General features: G+C 37.8%; 1 protein-coding gene and 3 non-coding genes across 4 annotated transcripts in view; 2 read left to right on the top strand and 2 right to left on the bottom strand.

Annotated features, from left to right (window-relative positions):
• The window catches only part of LOC110174902 (protein APCDD1-like), a 33848-nt gene extending 16447 nt beyond the window's left edge, over nucleotides 1-17401 (bottom strand). The window contains exons 1-3 of the mRNA XM_020941019.2: nucleotides 17333-17401; nucleotides 8078-8246; nucleotides 6647-7220 (exon numbers count right to left, since the gene is read on the bottom strand). Of these exons, the coding sequence (XP_020796678.1) occupies nucleotides 6647-7220; nucleotides 8078-8246; nucleotides 17333-17372 (783 nt within the window). The 5' untranslated portion in view covers nucleotides 17373-17401. The remainder of the gene's footprint in view (nucleotides 1-6646; nucleotides 7221-8077; nucleotides 8247-17332) is intronic.
• Nucleotides 1157-1228, bottom strand: trnae-cuc (transfer RNA glutamic acid (anticodon CUC)). The gene has a single exon. It is a non-coding gene; the product is annotated as a tRNA-Glu (tRNA).
• On the top strand, nucleotides 4925-4997 carry trnav-aac (transfer RNA valine (anticodon AAC)). The gene has a single exon. It is a non-coding gene; the product is annotated as a tRNA-Val (tRNA).
• On the top strand, nucleotides 9392-9464 carry trnav-aac (transfer RNA valine (anticodon AAC)). The gene has a single exon. It is a non-coding gene; the product is annotated as a tRNA-Val (tRNA).
• Nucleotides 17402-18239: the final 838 nt, after the last annotated feature.

Below are 18239 nucleotides of genomic sequence, written 5' to 3'. Positions count from 1 at the left end.
CCAGAATCATTTTGATCATTCCAACCCTGGATTTGCCTGACTTTTGCCTATTTTTCTACAGCTTCACTCTTCCGTGAAACAGTCGATATTTTATTGACAATCTCATCTGTACAAAAGGTAAAACAAAAAAAATTCAAGGTTATTCTAAACTATTGAAGAGCAAAGGAGTTCAATTGAAGCTAAAAATAAACTTTAAAACTACCTCTAAATGACAAAATGGAAGAATTTTGAGCTTTGGACATATAGACAGCCTAATAATCCAGGGTTACTCAAACAAAACACAACTCTAGGCATGTTTTTGAGGGGGGTAACATCATTATAACATGAATAAAAGCTCACAGGAGTCAGTTTTGTGTAATTTCGGGCCTTTAAATTTTGTTTAATCAGATATTGTTGTTGTTCTAAATGTAAGATACTAGGGTGTAACAATATCCAAGTCTCATAATACGATATCGTCACGGTATGAACCTCACGGTACGATATTTATTGCGATATCGTGGGAAAGCTCACGATATGGTGGGGAGACTCACGATTAGGGATGTAACGATATCCAAATCTCTCTGTATGATATTTTCACGATATACATCTCACGGTACGATATTTATTGCGATATTTTGTGGAGACTAAACAGCTAAGACTGTTAATATGTGACTTTTTCCTCTTAAAATGCCTTGACAAGACTTAGACTTAAAAAGACAAAGAACTAAGACTTAAAAGTGTTTTAAAATGATTATTTCTTCTTGCAGTCTACACTGAAATGGAGCAAAGGATCATAATCTGTGTAGTTCCCTCTGCCTTTTTTTTAGCTATTGCTGTACCATAACTCTTAATTTAAGCAAAAAGACTTGTGATTTGATATATTGTGATGGTCCACGATGTTATTAACTTTGACGATACGATATGATGATATTTCGGTTATTGTTACATCCCTCAACTCAAATGTATGGGTAGGCAATAGGGGGAAAAAAATACCATTTTGTACAGTCTCGGGTTCTATTTTACAGTTATAGCTATCTGCTTCTTGAGTCTGTAATTTGCAGATCAGAAGTGTATTATTATACTTGTATCACCCACTTCAACTCCAATGGTTCTGAATGAAAGATAACTTTAAATATTTTCACAACTGGCAGTGTCCTGAGTTTGATCAAAAGGCTAGTTCCCTGACCGGGAATCGAACCCGGGCCGCGGCGGTGAGAGCGCCGAATCCTAACCACTAGACCACCAGGGAGCGCTGTGAGCAGGGTGGTTAAAAGCGGAGTAGACAGTCAGCCAGTTAGTCTGGTCTAAGTCTGGTCTAACCACCAGTTCAATCACAGAGTCACACTGGTTTGGGTAGAAGTCAAAGACGAAGCGCCCAAACAAACCAAACCAAAGATCATGGTTTCATTTGAGTCGAAATATGGACTATTTTGTATTAAAAATGTGCAGAGGGAAGCGCTTTATGCATGAGTGGATGGAAAAGACGTCTGTGCTTTTCTCTCAAGTGGTTTTAAAATGCCCATATTACACTTTGTTATTTCTTCATCAAAAACAAACTCAAAGCTGTGTTTTGTTTCATTCACACATTTAACACACAGACCCTGCATATTTAGGTTGTGTTCTTCTCTTATACCCAACACACTCTGGCTACATTCAGACTGCAGGGCTTAATGCTCAATTCAGATTTTTTTTTGTGAAATTCGATGTTTTTGCGAGGTCGTTCACATTTCCAATTAATTGCGTCTTGTATGTGACTCCAGTGTGAATAGTAAACGGCCCAAAAGTGTCCCCCATTCGCAATGGAGGACACGATGACGTCAATCGCAGCGAGCGTGCTCTGTGGTTACGGAAGTTGTCCAAACATGGATGCGAGCATTGAGCACCTGGAGATTTTAAAGTTCCTCTCGTACCGGAGCCAGAACATGAACAACTTACTTGTTTTAAGGAGGAGATTGAGAAGGAGAAGGATGAGGTTTTTGGCTGTGGTTTTTTGTGGGGCAGTGGCAGCGACGTCCGTTGAAAGGAACGTGTGGATGCGGAGATGTCGCCAAGAGTGGTGAGTGGCTTCGCTTCAGTGACATGGAGTTCATTAACAATTTTCGCCTACTTCAGTGCAGAAAAGTGGCGTTTGTGGCTTGTTGATAACATGTAGGTCGGATGAATGCGCTTTGGCCGTTCAGACTGAAGTCGCATGTCAAAAGATCAGATATGTATCAGTTTTAGGAGCACATATCGAAGTGTCCTGGGTCGCATTTGAAAAAACTAGATCTGTGTCGTTCAGACTGTCATTAAAAGATCAGATACAGGTCACATAGGGGCCAAAAAATCGGATTTGGGTCACTTCAGGCTGCAATCTGAATGTAGCCTCTGTTCCACCTTGTGATGTCATGTGGTGATACAGGAAGTAAGTCCATACACCAAAGCAGGGGTCTCCAACCTGTAGCTCGGAAGCTACCAGTAGACCTCCACCCCCGTCCAAGTAGCTCGCCAAGGGATTTTGGAATTACACCTATTGTGCTGAATAACAAAGCATTGATTAATTACATGCCTATTATTATTTTATCATCTTGGAACCTTTTATACTAACTAATAAATGGACAGTGGTTTATGTTTTATAGGCATTTAACTGTACCCAAAGGCTCCCCCTCTTTCTTATAATCATCTCAAGTTCTTGCGGCTGCTAAAATTAGTAGCTCTCTGGGAGTTTTGTTTTGTAAATGTAGCTAGGTAGGTGAGCTACCTTACAAAACAAGACTAGCAGAGAGCTACTAATTTCAGCATTCGCATTCATAAAAAGAGCCACAGCAAGCCTTAGACGGAGAACAGTTAGATGCTTATAAAATGTTAGGATAAATAACTAGGCTTAGGTGGTGTATAACTACTGCTATGATGTTATTGATGTACTGCTATATTTTATTATTGTACTATTATAATATTATAATTCACTATTCAATTACCCAGAAAACAGGGACAGATAAGGGATGCAGAGATAGGTTCAGTTCATGTACAAGATATTCTATTTCTATCTATATGTCTAATCAGTTAACTAAATAGGACAAGGACTTATTGATAGGGCTATGCTGACTCGTCACCCTGATCAGACCAGCAAGACGCAACGTAATTGTGCAACGTAACAAGAGACCTGGCTGGTCTGTGCACCAATAAAGAGGCATTAACTCTATACCATCGCCTCCCAGTATAGTTTCCTTATAAAAATCATTGTACAGGCGTAAATATTCAGTCTCTGCATGGGAATGTCAGCACAGACTCCTTGTACAAGTATGACTTTGGAATAAGTAAATTATCTGGACTTTATTTCTGTTTCAAGTATAATTTTTTTGTCTAAGCAGAAACTAACGAGCACGCAAGGAAAAGGGTTATTTTCCTCAACAAAAACATAAACCATTATCCATGTATCAGTGCACCAATTTAGGCATGAAAATAACATTTACATTGGTAATCAACAAATCAACAAATTATATTTATTCTGCACAATACACAGAATTTAGAAATCCCTTGGCGAGCTACTTGGAAGCAGATGGAGAGCTACAGGTTGGAGACCCCACAGCCATACACTGTCACTAGAATCATGTAGATATTTTCAGACTTGGACTCATCAATCTCTACTGAACAAAAGGTAAAAGGAGCTGTTAACTTGGCTGGCCCTGGCACTAAGGATAGAAATGAGCTCTGGCTACAATCCTGCATATTTACAAGTATATGTTTTTTTTTTTCTTTTGCATTATCTTGTGTTATAATATGCATTTTCTCTTTAGTAAATAAATACAATTACAAATACAAAACTACTGCTTCATGACATCACAAGGTGGAAGGTATAGACAGACTATAATAAAGGATAACTCAAACGTGCCTGAATGAAACAAAATACATCTCCAAGTATGTTTGTGATGAGGTAACAACATTATAACATGGCTTAAAACTCACATAAGTCATTTTGTTTTAGTTATATAGGACCCTTAACAAGATTGATTTCTCTGCTTGTTCAGCTTGGAAAATTTGTCTAAGAGTGACTTCAAACTGATAGTGTGTAGTACTCACATAAAGTGTCTCAAGTGCCATCTACTGGTAAAAAAAAATGTAATAAACAGATGGTAGCTTTAAAGGTTCTGTAATACACAAAATTGACTGTGAGCTTTAAGCCATGTTAGAATGTTGTTATCTAAAAGTGAAAAAATGCACAGCACACTCAGATGGCATATGTCCAAAAGCCTTTCTATTTCTAAATAACGTTTCGGCAAAACAAAAGCCCTCTTCAGACACCCTTACTGTACCGTGGTCCAAGGTGGGAAGGGTGTCTAACAAGGGCTTTTTTTTTTTAGAAAGGCTTTTGGACGTCGGCCATCTGAGCGTGCTATGCATTTTTTTCACTTTTATCTCGCTACTCCTTGTATTTTGCACCTCTACTGTTGATGAATGTTGTTATCTTCCCAAAAAACACACCCAGAGTTGTGTTTTGTTTCATTCACACATGTTTGAGTAATCTTTTATTATTAGTCTGTACATCTCCAAAGCTCAAAATGATCTGTTCCACGCCATTGTAGTTTTCAAATTAGTTTCAAATTTTACTTTCAGTTCAGTAGAGTTTGGGAATACCAGGGCTGAAATTATCCAAATGATTCTAGTGGAAGTTGAAAAACAGAGTGGAGCACTTCCTGTATTACCACATGACATTACAAGGTGGATCACTGTTTTCTGTTTAAGAGAAGAACACAGCCTAAATATGCAGGGTTTGTGTTAGTCATATGTGAATGATACAAAACACAACTCCAGGTTTGTTTATGATGAAGAAACAACATTATAACATAGACCAGAACATAGTGTAATATGTGCCCTTTAATGCTGGTTTTCTTATGTGCCAAATGGAGTGTCTCATGACCTGGAGTCATGGAGAGGAGGGGGGCAGTGAAAGGGGAGAGGGCAGCCAGTTCCCGTAGTGTAGTGGTTATCACATTCGCCTAACACGCGAAAGGTCCTCGGTTCGAAACCGGGCGGGAACAGCTCCTTTTTGAAGTCTAAAGTCTAATTTATGGTCGTACGTCAAATCGTCAACAGTGTGGGAAAGCGACGCAGACAATAAAGGCTGTGATTGGTCTTCTCTACCACCACTCTACATACATTTCCGGTACTCCGCTTACTCGCTTCATTTTGTGTACATGAGTTCATGCGATTTTGTGACTCAGCACTCCACTCACAGTTGTGGCGGTGAATTACTTCTCGTTGCATAGACCTCGACACAAATCCATAAATCAAAAGCGACGGCGATGGTGGCAATGTGCATTGAGTCGATGCAGAACAATTATTCGGCCTTAAATAAAGCATCCTTAGACTTAAACTTAGACAAACTTTATCCAGATGAGAATTCTGGTCTCACAACTGCCTCAAATCTGTAGTAAATCAATCACAGAAAAACCTCAGACAAAGTATCAGTGCTGTCGAGATAAAAAAATTCTCATACTCGATTTCCGTACTAAAGAACAGACTTGACACAATACCAATTTTGTTTTTTGTTATCTTGGGTTTGTTGTTATGCCAAGGACACAAACATGATCCAAACTTTTTTCACAGTCGTTCTGATGATAATTAAGTATCAGCACAAGAATTCTCTCATCACGCTTTATGTCTGTCAGCCAAGGAGGAGAAGGGAAGGGTGTTGAAGAAGGGAGGAAGAAGACAAACTGAGTCAACGGCTGCTCTGTGCTCTCCCGCTGTGGATGAAAGTCCGAAGCGAGAACTGGTGGAGCCAAATCGTCTGGATCGCATCAAAAGGGCGACCCAACGAGTACGAGCTGAACGACCAGAATTATTTTTTTAAGAAGAATAAATGTTTACATGACCAAGAAATAGATTAATTCGACTTTAAAATCGGAACAAACCACCCACTTACTTCGGAATTACGTTTAAATCTGAATCATCATTTCCATTAGGAATTAAGTGTTTACATAGTCTTTTTAAAGTGGAATTCATTTTTATTCAGAATGTTATTATTTTTATTTGGAATGAATGCTCTCTAAAGCTGTAAACGTGGCAACAGCCAGTAAGAAGAGGAATCCATCATCAACAATTTAAGAGCATAACAAATTAATTCACATGTCAAGAGATGCGACCAAGTCATCGTTTTGCAAGTCTCAAGCAAGTCTCTGACCTCAAGTCTGAGTCAAGTCCCAAGTCAAATACAGGCAAGTCCAAGTCGAGCCTTGAGTCACTGGCCCATAAGTCCAAGTCAAGTCCAAGTCGTCTGCTTTGAGCTTCAAGTCATTTCAAGTCTTTAAACCAAAGTACCAAATATAGCTTAGATTTTTGCACTTGATATGAATTTTAAGATAAATTGTACTTATAAAGTCATAGTATATTTGTATGAGTATTTATAGAGTATATAAAAGTAGAACAAATGCAAATGTTACCTTTTTAAATGTCTTGACGAGATCTTAAATTCAATCATTACAGTCAGAATAGAAAGAATTCAGATTTAAAAACGCTTCTCAAGTCACAGGCCTCAAGTCCAAGTCAAGTCCCAAATCAGTGACCTTCAAGTCCAAGTTGAGCCCCAAGTCTTTGTCCATTTTATCAAGTCAAGTCTCAAGTCCTAAAAATAGTGACTCAAGTCTGACTCGAGTCCAAGTCACGACTCCCCACCTCTGCCACTCACCTTCGCGTTCTGCAGCGCTGTCTGGTAGCTGGACGGCTTGTAGTAGATCCTCTGAGACATCTCCGTGTGGATGTCTCCCAAAAACAGCTCCTCCACCACGTTTAGATCCTGGATTAGATCCGAGTCCTGGTTCAGATCCTGGCTTAGATCCTGGTTTGGGCTTTGCAGGTATTTCTTTTCCACTCTGAGCAGCTGCAACTCGTGCATGGCAAAGTTGAGCTCCTTGGTACAGTCTAGCGTCCCATCTTCGTTCCTTATTTCATACAAAACCCCGACTTCCAATCCACCCTTCGAAGCCCATTTGCACCCACGGGAAAGTTTGTGGCTCATGTTTTTGGCAGTAGATTCGGAGTGGAAGATAATATTGATCTTGTGGAGGTGGTATTCTGACTCGGTGCCTCCGCGGATGATCCAAGAGGCTTGCCGTAGTCTGACCCTTCCCCTGATGACTAAAGAGTACGTAGGCTTGGTGCAGTGGTTGTCTTCGTAGTAAAACTGATGCGCCTGAAATGTGTGGTTGGAGGAAAAGCGGTAGGAGCGTGTCAAGAATTCCGGACCCGGGCGAACTTCACAACTGGGAAAAAAAGTTGGTAATAATTAATGATAAAGCACGGAGAAACAATAAAGTAAAAAAAGACAAATTGTTGATTAAAGGGCCCATATTGCACTATTTTCTGATATAGTGTAAGTTATAATGTTGTTTTCCCCTTCACAAACACAACTCCAGGTCTGTTTTTGAGGAGGTAACAACATTATAATATGCTTAAAGCTCACAAGAGTCAATTTTGTGTAATATAGGAGCTTTAAAGCTAATTATGGTGTAGTTATTATATATATGCTAGAAAAGAAAATACTAGGAAAGTAATACTTTCTTTAAAAAAGTCAAGTTATACATCAAACTAAGGCTGTGCAATTAATCAAATTTTGATTGTGATTTTGATTTGTGTGTCAAACGATCTCCAAACTCATATAATCGATTTGAAATGATTAAAGCTTAACAAAGTTTATTTTGGGATATTTTTTAATATAAATTTGTATATTTATTTAATTATTTAAATACAGAGATTGTAGAACAGGTGGATATACAGTGTATTTTGGATACATTTATGTTTTTCTGTGCCTTATTTCATGTTCAAAGTATGTTTTATTTATTTTATGTTTTATACATTACAAAACTGCGCAAAAACGAGGTACATATTTGTAGTCTATACTTATTTTCAATTTGAAAGTTTTGAGTAAATTATCAATAAGAAAGTGTTTCTTTTGAGAGAGAAATGCTAAATAAATGCATCATGTAACTAAAAAATAACTGTTTGTATAAGTCGTGATTTCAATATTGACCAAAATAATCATGATAATGATTTTTTTCATAATCGAGCAGCTCTACATCAAACTATGTCATATCTATACAGAGATATAAATGAGACAGACCTGGTGGAGACCCAGTGTCCCTCCACGTTGGGGGGCATCTGGACGGTGACTCTGGCCCCGTGGTGCAGGTGTTTTAACATGTGCTGACACTGAGAGAGCTGCAGAGACGCAGGCTGCTTCAGAGAGACCCCTCCCTCTGACACCTGCAGCGAGGGGCCCACCCACAGAGCTGAGGACAGACAACCAGCGTCAGACATGAGACATCACTGCTTGAATGAGCACATGCAATCACTGTAATTACATGAATAGTAAATAAATAGTTACAGAACTCATCATTCAAAAACTGAAAACTGGAACTAGGGTTGCACAATTTGGGGAAAAGTTTCCATTTCATAACCAAAATGTCAGAAGCATTAATAATAGGATTCTGTTCGAAGTTCACATTTTAAACTTCAGAAGAATTGTATATTGTGATGGAAATGTATATTGGGTAAAGATTTCTCTCAATCTGTTTTTTTGTAAATGAATGTGATTTGTACCTGAGCCCCAGACCAGTGATTAACATGTGTAAAGGCTGAACAGACACATCTGTCCCCACCCACAGGAAACTTTGTGTTGTCGTACCTATCCTCAAATGTAAGCAAATGTAACCTGTTGATTGGCACAGGTATGTAAAACAAAAGCTGCACTTTTCATATGTATTTCTGTATAAATACTCAGCGCTCAGATGCACGGACGGAAGATGGAGAGACGGGGTGATACTCAGGAGAGGCTGTTGGTCTGTGGCCAGTGCAGGCTCTGTCCATATCTGCTGTAATAAACCTTTGTCTGTATTCCAAAAACTCACTAGGCTTTGCAAATGGATTTATCATCAAGAAGAGATACATAACATTTTTCCACAACAGATCTACAGCACTCAGAAAACTCAAGTCCAGTTGACAGAATTTTTGTTTTCTTTTGCTTCAGAAGAACTGACCAAAAGACTTGATTTTGAACTGACAAACTAATACAAGAACCTGTTGGTACAGATCTAAACTACAGGGTTTGCAGTTTTTATGCAGAATAATTCAGGATATTTTGTTGTGTGTGAAGGAAATTAAAGTACTTCAAAAACTGCAGCTTTGCGAGTTGCTGAATGCGTCCATCCAAATTGTGATTTTGATTAGATTGCAATTCATCTTGTATCCCGAATAAGAGGGACAAACACGAGACAAACCTGCACCATGTCCCATACAGAGGGCAGCACATATATGCCAGGGCTCATTTTGCTCCTCAGGCTTGTCACATTGAGTCAGCATTCTCAGCGCCAAGTTTCTGAGCTACTTTTATCACGTCGTTCTTCACCAGTGGAGTGTGGAGAGGAGGGGGCAGCCAGTTCCCGTAGTGTAGTGGTTATCACATTCGCCTAACACGCGAAAGGTCCTCGGTTCGAAACCGGGCGGGAACAGCTGTTTTTACAGTTTAAAGGTCCATAAATTATCAGTGATTAACTAGCGACTCGACTGGGACAGCTACAGAGCCAACTTGTTTTAAAAGGCTCATAATACGCTATTTTCTGATCTATGTTATAATGTTTCCTCATCACAAACAGACCTGGAGTTGTCAAATGAAGAAAAGAGGTAGAGCACTTCACTGAGTCATAAAAAAGTTTAAAATAGCAGTACAGGTGCTCTACAAGAAAAATGTAAAGGTGGACAAGGTACAAACCCGAGGTACTCCAACTAAATATATTAAAAGTCCTTTATTACACGGCCAGCGCGTTTTGAGCAGCAAGATGGTCTTCGTCAGGGCATAATGGATACCTGGAGTTATCATTTGTTTCATTCTCTAAAAACCTGCATATTTAGGTTCTTCTCTCAAAGAGAAAACACTCACTCATGTCACGTTAATACAGGCTGCACTGTGTTTTTAAACTCCATACACCTTCACTAGAATCATTTGGATAATTTCAGTCCTGGAACTGCCAATCTCTGCTGAACAAAAAAGTAAAAGGAGTTTTAACTTGAAAACTGCTACTTCATGATGTCACAAGGTGGAACAGAGCATTTTGAGCTTTGGAGTTGTAGATGGACTAATAATAAAGAATTACTCAAACATCTGTGAACAAAACAGAACTCCAGGTATTTTTTTGAGAAGGTAACAACATTATAACATGGAGAAACGCTCACAAGAGTCAATTCTACATAATATAGGACCTTTAAATGTAATTATTGAGGTAGGTCCATTAAAGTTTGCAGTAATAAACATGTTAATTTCAGTAAATAAACATGGATTTGACTCATTCACTTCACTAAGTTTGAATATTCCATACTGACTTTGCACAAGTGGCTGTTGTTAAATTGCATTTGGTTATTAAAAACAGTGATATAGTGCAGAATAACATGTAGTATATATCGATTATCGCATGTATTGCCATATTGTGATAATATCGTATCATGAGCCATGTATCAAGTGATTCCCAGCCCTATCTCTCAAAATGGATTCTTGTGAGCTTTAAGCTATGTTATAATGTTATTACCGCTTCAAAAACATACCTGGAGTTGTGTTCTGTTCCATCTTGTAACGATATCCAAATCTCGTGGTACGATATTTATTGTGATATTTTGTGGAGGCAAACTAAATTGTGAATATGTTACTTTTTCCTCTTAAAATGCCTTGACAAGACTTAATCCAAAGAACTAAGACTTAAAAGTGCTTAGAACTGTTATTTCTTCTTGTAGTCTGCACTGAAATGGAGCAAAGGATCATGGTCGATGTAGTTCCCTCTGTTTTTTAGCTATTGCTGCACCATAACAATGAATTTAAGCAAAGAAACATTTGATTCGATATATTGTGATGTCCACGATATAATTGAGAGACTTTTGACGATACAATATCATGATATTTTGGTTATTGTTACACCCGTAGCATCTTGTGATGTCACAAAGAGGTAGTTTTCAAATGAACAGCTGTGGAATAGAGAGATTGCAGCCTAAATATGCAGGGTTTGTGAGTTAAATTAAACATGTGAATGAAACAAAACACAACTCCAGGTCTGTTTGTGGTGAAGAAACATTAAAACACAGATCAGAAAATAGCCTAATATGGGCCCTTTAACTCACCAGTGTTTAGACAGATATAGAGGTGAAAAAATCTCTCTTTTGTGGTATAAGAGGATATTTTGTTATTTGTGGGGGAAGTTATTATTATAATCACTTCCCAAACTGCAGCCTTTGCCATTTGCTAATTGAGTCCATTTGAATTGCAATTTTGTGGCAGCAGAAGCAGTTCAGCAGTCTTGTTTTCCGAGTTTGAGAAGCAGAAATAAAACTAGCGCATTATGAGATGTCCTGCTGCGAAGAGGGCGGAGAACGCACTCAAGTCAAACCGCTGAAAACCCTCAATGGGACTTTAATGACAGGTGAAACTTGGGTTGGTGCGCAAGTGTGAAGAATGGAAATATAACTGGGTATTTAGGGGTATTCAAGACTGTAAAAACTACAAATAACAAGGCTAGAGTCGTCATTGAAGGTTATAAAGTTGAAGGGGAGGGGCCAAAAAGTCATTTAGTGAACACTTTTTTATTACAATCATCCAACTTTTCGGGTATTCACATAAACCACAACATCAGTATACACCAGCAGTCAAACTTTGTGCAAAATCGATTTTCTATCACGTTATAACATTGTTCCCTCATCCAAAATGTGCTTGAAGTGGTTTTAGGTATCATCCATGCATGTTTGAGTCATTTAGTGATCTCTCCCGGGCCCTATTCGAACCGTTTTTTACAGATAGCTGCACGAATCTGTCCACAAGCCTACGTCTCACACGACAGTTCTCCGTAAATATACAAAAGCTGAAAACAAGACGCTACAACTTCACAAACCTGATGCCATGTACAGCAGTGTCATTAGTAGGGTAAGTAGGGCAAATTGATTCGAAACAGTTCAATCAAAAGGCTAAACTGTGAAAATATCAAATGTGTTGCATAAACGAGTTTCCTGATACTAAACAAGCAACAAAATTGTAGTTCTGCAACTAAATAATTTAGTAAAATAAACCAAAAAATACTCTTGGAGATATATCGATACAGCAGCCCATGATATTGATACTGTATCGTCACATTAAACAATGTGATATATTGATATTTCAATATTTTTGCACACCCCTAATTACAGTATTTACATATTTTGCAGGTGATTTTAGGGCTATAAAAAACTTGTTACCTCTCCACAGATCTGACTTGTAACTTGGCCTAGTGGTCTCGTTTGCCAACAGTATTATAACCTGGTTTAAATCTCACAAGATTCAATTTACTGTAATATAGGACCTTTAATTAATTCCGCAATGTCTGCACAAACTATTAGGGATGTAACGATATCCAAGTCTCACAATACGATATCGTCACGATATGAACCTAACGGTATGATATTTATTGCGATATCGTGGGAAAGCTCACGATATGGTTGGGAGGCTCACAATTAGGGATGTAACAATATCCAAATCTCTCGGAATGATATATTCACTTACGCTGCAATATTTATAGCGATGTTTTAAACAGCTAAACAGCTAAATAAAAAAAACAGCTGTGGAGGCTTAATATGTGACTTTTTCCTCTTAAAATGCCTTGACAAGACTTAATTCAAAGAACTAAAACTTAAAAGTGCTTAACACTGTTGTTTCTTCTTGTAGTCTGCACTGAAATGGAGCAAAGGATCATGGTCTATGTAGTTCCCTCTGTCTACTGCTGCACCATAACTCTTAATTTAAGCAAAGAGACTTGTAATTCGATATATTGTGATGGTCCACGATATTATTGTGAGAACTTTGACAATACGACATCATGATATTTCGGTTATTGTTACATCCCTAAAAACTGTCAAATGATTTCATATGATTTCTGCTCTCAAAAGTACTCTCAAAAGTCTATGTGCTCTTATACTTGTTCTGATTCAGCTCAAGATCATTCTAAAACTATTCAGAAAAACTACTTACGACACCAGTTTTCATTTCTATTAGTTATTATTTCCGATACTTTTAACCACCCAACTTCAGATCTGTGTCGACATATTATACCAGCACTTTATTTGTAATAGTTTTTCCGTGATTAAACCCACAGTAATAGCAGTACTGTAATAGTAACAAAGACTGTGAAGTTCCCAAATCAAGCTGACCACAGACGCTGAACATTCCCATTTGGCCCTGTCCCACCGGTGATGACGCTAATGGACCGGGATCAACTGGAAAGCTACATAATGAATACAATACAGTAAGAAAAATACATGAAATACAAGTTATTTTTAGTGTGTTAGTATTATGAGCAAGTTATAATATGTTGGTTCAATTCAACTTCTTGTATCTATTTTATTGTGACTTGTACATACAAATTTATATAATTATGCCTTATTTGACACTTTTGCTATATTTTTTGCTACTTTATTATTACCGTTTGTATTTTTACTCTTTGTTATATTATATTGTGATGTGTGAGCTACTGTGTCCAAATAATTTCCCTTGTGGATCAATACATTTTGTCTAAGTCTAAGTAGGGCTGCTTGATTACGGAAATAATCACTATCACGATTATTCAAATGTTTATTTGTTAGTTACATGCTGCATTTATTCAGCATTTCTCTCTCAAAACCCCACTTTGTTATTGATAATTTATGCAAAACATTCAAATTGGAAATATACACAGGCTACAAATATGTATCTTAGGGCAGATTTGCGATGTATAAAAATTACATTTTTTAAAATATACTTTGAACATGAAATAAGTCATAGAAAAACACAAATGTATCCAAAATAAACATCCAGCTGTTCTACAATCTCTATATTGAAAAAATGAAATAAATATACTTCTAATACTAATAAACGAAATTAGGTTTCAACTGGATTATATGAGTTTGGAGATCGTTTGACACACAAATCGAAATCGTGATCAAAATTCAATTAACTGCACAGCCTTAAGTCTAAATCTAATTCCTGATATTTGCAATTTAAGTCCCTGAGCAAGTAGGGTTGTCAAAAGTATCAAAAATCAGAAAATAATCGATACTAGACACTCATTTGAGCAAGCATAGATATTAAAAAAGTCACACTCACAGGACAGAAATGAACCTTTCCTGAATAAAACAATCGTGAGCTGTATCAGAACAAGTATAAGAGCACATAGACTAGTAAATGAAGTTCTCTTTTGTTTCATTCACATGTTTTAGCTGGTGTCCACAGAACAACGTTTTGGGGCAAAACGGTGAAGTTTTTATTAGTTTTGGCCTGTCGTCCACACGGGGGCGGTGTTTTGCGTGGGCGAAAACAGGTTCCAGAGTGGAGAAATTTGAAAACGCTTTTGAAAACGATGACGTCGCGACCCCGTCATCGCCACGTGACCAGAAGAGAACCCCACGCACATTCGCTCTTTGTAGTGTTGTGAGTCCAGTGGCTCTGGTTGCATCCTGTTTACAGCGCCACACATAGTTGTGGCATATGTATTACATCGTTTTCACTCAGTGCTCCGTTGTCGTGTGGACGTGAATATTTATTGATACGACATGTGTGTGGACGCAAATCTTTTCAACTCGCAAAATAAAAAATCCAGGAGCGCTGTCGTGTGGACGTAGACTTAGTCCGTCTACATCTCCAAAGCTCAAACTGTGGTATCCAGTAGAGATGTAACAATAACAGAAATATCGTGATATCGTATCGTCAAAGTTCTCACAATAATATCGTGGACCATCACAGTATATCAAATGACTTACTCTCTTTGCTTAAATTAAGAGTTATGATGCAGCAATAGCTAAAAAACAAAGATGGAGGGAACTACATAGACCATGATCCTTTGTTGGTTGTTGGTTAGTATTATGAGTAAGTTATAATATGTTGGTTCATTTCGATCTCTTCTTGTATAGAGCTGAGATCTTATATTTTATTACTTATTTCTTTATTTAATTTTGACTTGTACATTTATATTTATATAAAAAGACAGAGGGAACTACATAGACCATGATCCTTTGCTCCATTTCAGTGCAGACTACAAGAAGAAATAACAGTTCTAAGCACTTTTAAGTCTTAGTTCTTTAGATTAAGTCTTGTCAAGGCATTTTAAGAGGAAAATGTTGCATATTAACAGTTCTGTTTGCAATAAATATCAAACCGTGAGATGTATATTGTGAAAATATCATACAGAGAGATTTGTATATTGTTACATCCCTAATCATGAGCCTCCCCATTATATCGTGAGCTTTCCCGCGATATCGCAATAAATATCGTATCGTGAGGTTCATACCGTGACGATATCATATCATGAGACTTGGATATTGTTACACCTCTAGTATCCAGGTCTGTTTGTGATGAGGAAACAACATTATAATCAGAAAATGGCACAATATGGGTCTTTTAATAGCTGTGTTTTATGGCACATTAACCTGAGAATGTGTGTGTGTGTGCAGACTGGTCTTATCTGAGTGTAAATGTGATCTCCGGGCCAGGTGCTCGGTCTCTCAGGATGTCAGAAGTTGCAGAAAGCTGTTTTACTGTTACAAGTGCCTCTTAACTCGGCTCTTTCATCCAGAGCCTGAAGGGAAGAGGCTCATTACATCTGAGCCTAAGCACACTTCACAAACCTCAGCGGCCTAAGTTTAAAGTTGCGCTATGTGACTTTTCTGGGGGGAGTAGCGTCGTAAAAGTCATATTCATAGCACAAAAACGCACCTTTCCTGAACAGCTTTAGAATGATCTCGAGCTGTATCAGAATAAATATAAGAGCAAATAGACTAGGATACGCTCTTGGACCACTAAGGAATTACACAAGAATTACAATTTAATGCTGAAAATAATATGTCTAGAGTGTTTTTCAGTTTCATTGTGGTATCAAAATCGGTATTGAGTGTCGAGTCTAAGTCTGGGAGCTGTGGCAAAAGAATCAAATCAATGTTTTATTCACACACTAAGCAATTACAATTATTTTTATTGATTTTAAACAAAGTCAGAGCAGGAATTCGCTGGACTTTCACACAGAGGAAACTCTTTGCATTCTCTTTCTGACCATATCCTAATATTTAAGACACTGTAAACAGACTTACTAATAAAAAAATACTGAAATATCGATATATCGTACCGTTTAATGTGATGATACAGTATCAATATCGTGGGCTGCTGTATTCATATATCGCCAAGAGTATTTTTTGGTTTATTTTACTAAATTATTTTGTTACAGCAGCACAGTTTTGTTGTTTGTTCAGAGGAAGGAAACTCTTTTATGCAACACATTTGATATTTTCACTGTTTTGATGATTAAAATGTTTGTGTTTCATATGAACTTTGCACAAGAAGTGGTTTAACAAAGACTTTAAGTATCACAGCCACCCTTTTTTTTTTATTGAACCGTATCGAACTGAAAGTGCACTGTATCGAGATATGTATCGTATCATGTCCTATGTATCGAGGTATGTATCGTATTGGCAACTTCTTAATGATACCCAGCCCTATCTGTAATGTAATTTCAATAGTTTAAGTTAGAATGAGATTTTTTGCAGTACTAATTGTGTAATTGCACCAGTAACACTGTTTTGCAAAAAAAAAAGTCAAGTCCTTCAGAACGATTTTGCAAGTTTTTAAAATCTTATTTATTATTATTTATTAAAAACAAAAACAAACTAATCTAATAATAATCAGATTAACTACCCAGCCCTAATCGAATCTATTCCTTAGTATCAAAATCGACTTAGAAATTTTAGAACTGAGACAACACTAGTTACAAGTGTCTCTTTTATCCAGAGCCTGAAGAGAAAAGGCTCATTATATCCTAAACACATCATCATTGTTGCTACTAGTACAAGTTTAAAGTCGCACTATGTCACTTTTTTTGAGGTTATTTTTTTATCTTTAAGTTTGTCTACCTGCTTGTCTCCATCGAGAAAGAAAAGTTTAAGCCTAAATATGCAGGTTTTGTGTCTTAAACATGTGTGAATGAAACAAAGCAAAACTCCTGGTGCGTTTGTGATGAGGAAACATTAAAACATGGCTCAGAAAACAGCGTAAAATAAATATTTTTTTTCTTTTAAGCACCCAAAACAGCATCTTAAAAAGTTTAAATTATAAGTTATACCCAGTCCAGAACAACAGGTTAGTGCACAGAGCAAGTCTTAATTAAAAAAAAAAAAAAAAATCTTGTACACTAAATAAAGTCATTTTTGCTTCCTCTACGTGCTAGAAAATTACGTAAAATGTCCAGATTTACTAAAACTTGTGAGAAGACAGAGCGACAACACGTGGAGTAAACAAACCCACGTCCAAAGAAAAGTTGGATCTAATTTATGTCCAAATGAATGCACTCACCCAGGACGGTAACGTAAAGTAGCGCACATGTGGCCCCCATTTGCGCCAAAAACACCGCTCTCCGCTCACAGAATGAACTTCAGACATCCATCATTGTCCCGTGCAGAAAACATCCACTGTGCAGACAACGACGGCGCGTAAATCCAGTCGCATCGCGGAAGACTCCAAAACGTCCGCAAAAAAGTCCGCAAAAGAAAAGGAAATGCCGCTTTTGTACGGGTTTTGGGGCGGGTTTGGGTTGTGAAGACGGTCCCGGGCGCTGCGGACCGGAGGAGTGAGGAGCGAGTGTGGAGACGGTGCCGTGGATGCTCTGAACCCGCCTCTGCCTCTCTGATCCGGGGGTGGAGTCTGCGCCAGTGCCCCAAAACTCACGGAGGGGTTACAAAGGTGAGGAAGAGCAGCGGGGGATGAAGTACTCAGCTTTGTTACTTAAGTAAAAGTACAGATACAGAGGCAAAATGTTTCTCAAGTAAAAGTAGTTATAACAAAAAAGTTGTGTGACCAGACGTCCCTATTTATCCGGGACAGTCCCAGTTTTGAGCCCTGTGTCCCCTGTCCCAGCAGATTTATCCAAAACCATTGATTTGTCCCAATTTTGTACAAGAAATGTCCCAGGTGTCCATATGTTTAACCAATCTGATCCCTGCCAACAGTAAAGAGAGGCATAAACTGTCATTTCTTTAGGTAAAATACAGAAAAGCTGCGTAAAAATGACCAAAACACAAAGAAAATGTGACTCACATTAGTGCTGAGTGCAGAACAGTTTTCCTTAATTACACACTCGTTTCACAATTTTATTATTATCAACCAACTCAAACTGGGGATGTCCCAGTTTTTTATTTTGAAAATCACACAGATTTTCATTAAGTGTTTTGTGTAATGTAATGTAATGTAATGTAGTGATATT

The sequence above is a fragment of the Boleophthalmus pectinirostris genome, unplaced genomic scaffold (genome assembly GCF_026225935.1).
Source record: "Boleophthalmus pectinirostris isolate CB_2022bp ecotype Guang Dong unplaced genomic scaffold, ASM2622593v1 HiC_scaffold_16, whole genome shotgun sequence".
Taxonomy (NCBI): Eukaryota; Metazoa; Chordata; class Actinopteri; order Gobiiformes; family Gobiidae; genus Boleophthalmus; species Boleophthalmus pectinirostris.
Note: the sequence above shows the minus strand (reverse complement) of the source record. Positions and strands in the feature narration are given on the sequence as shown.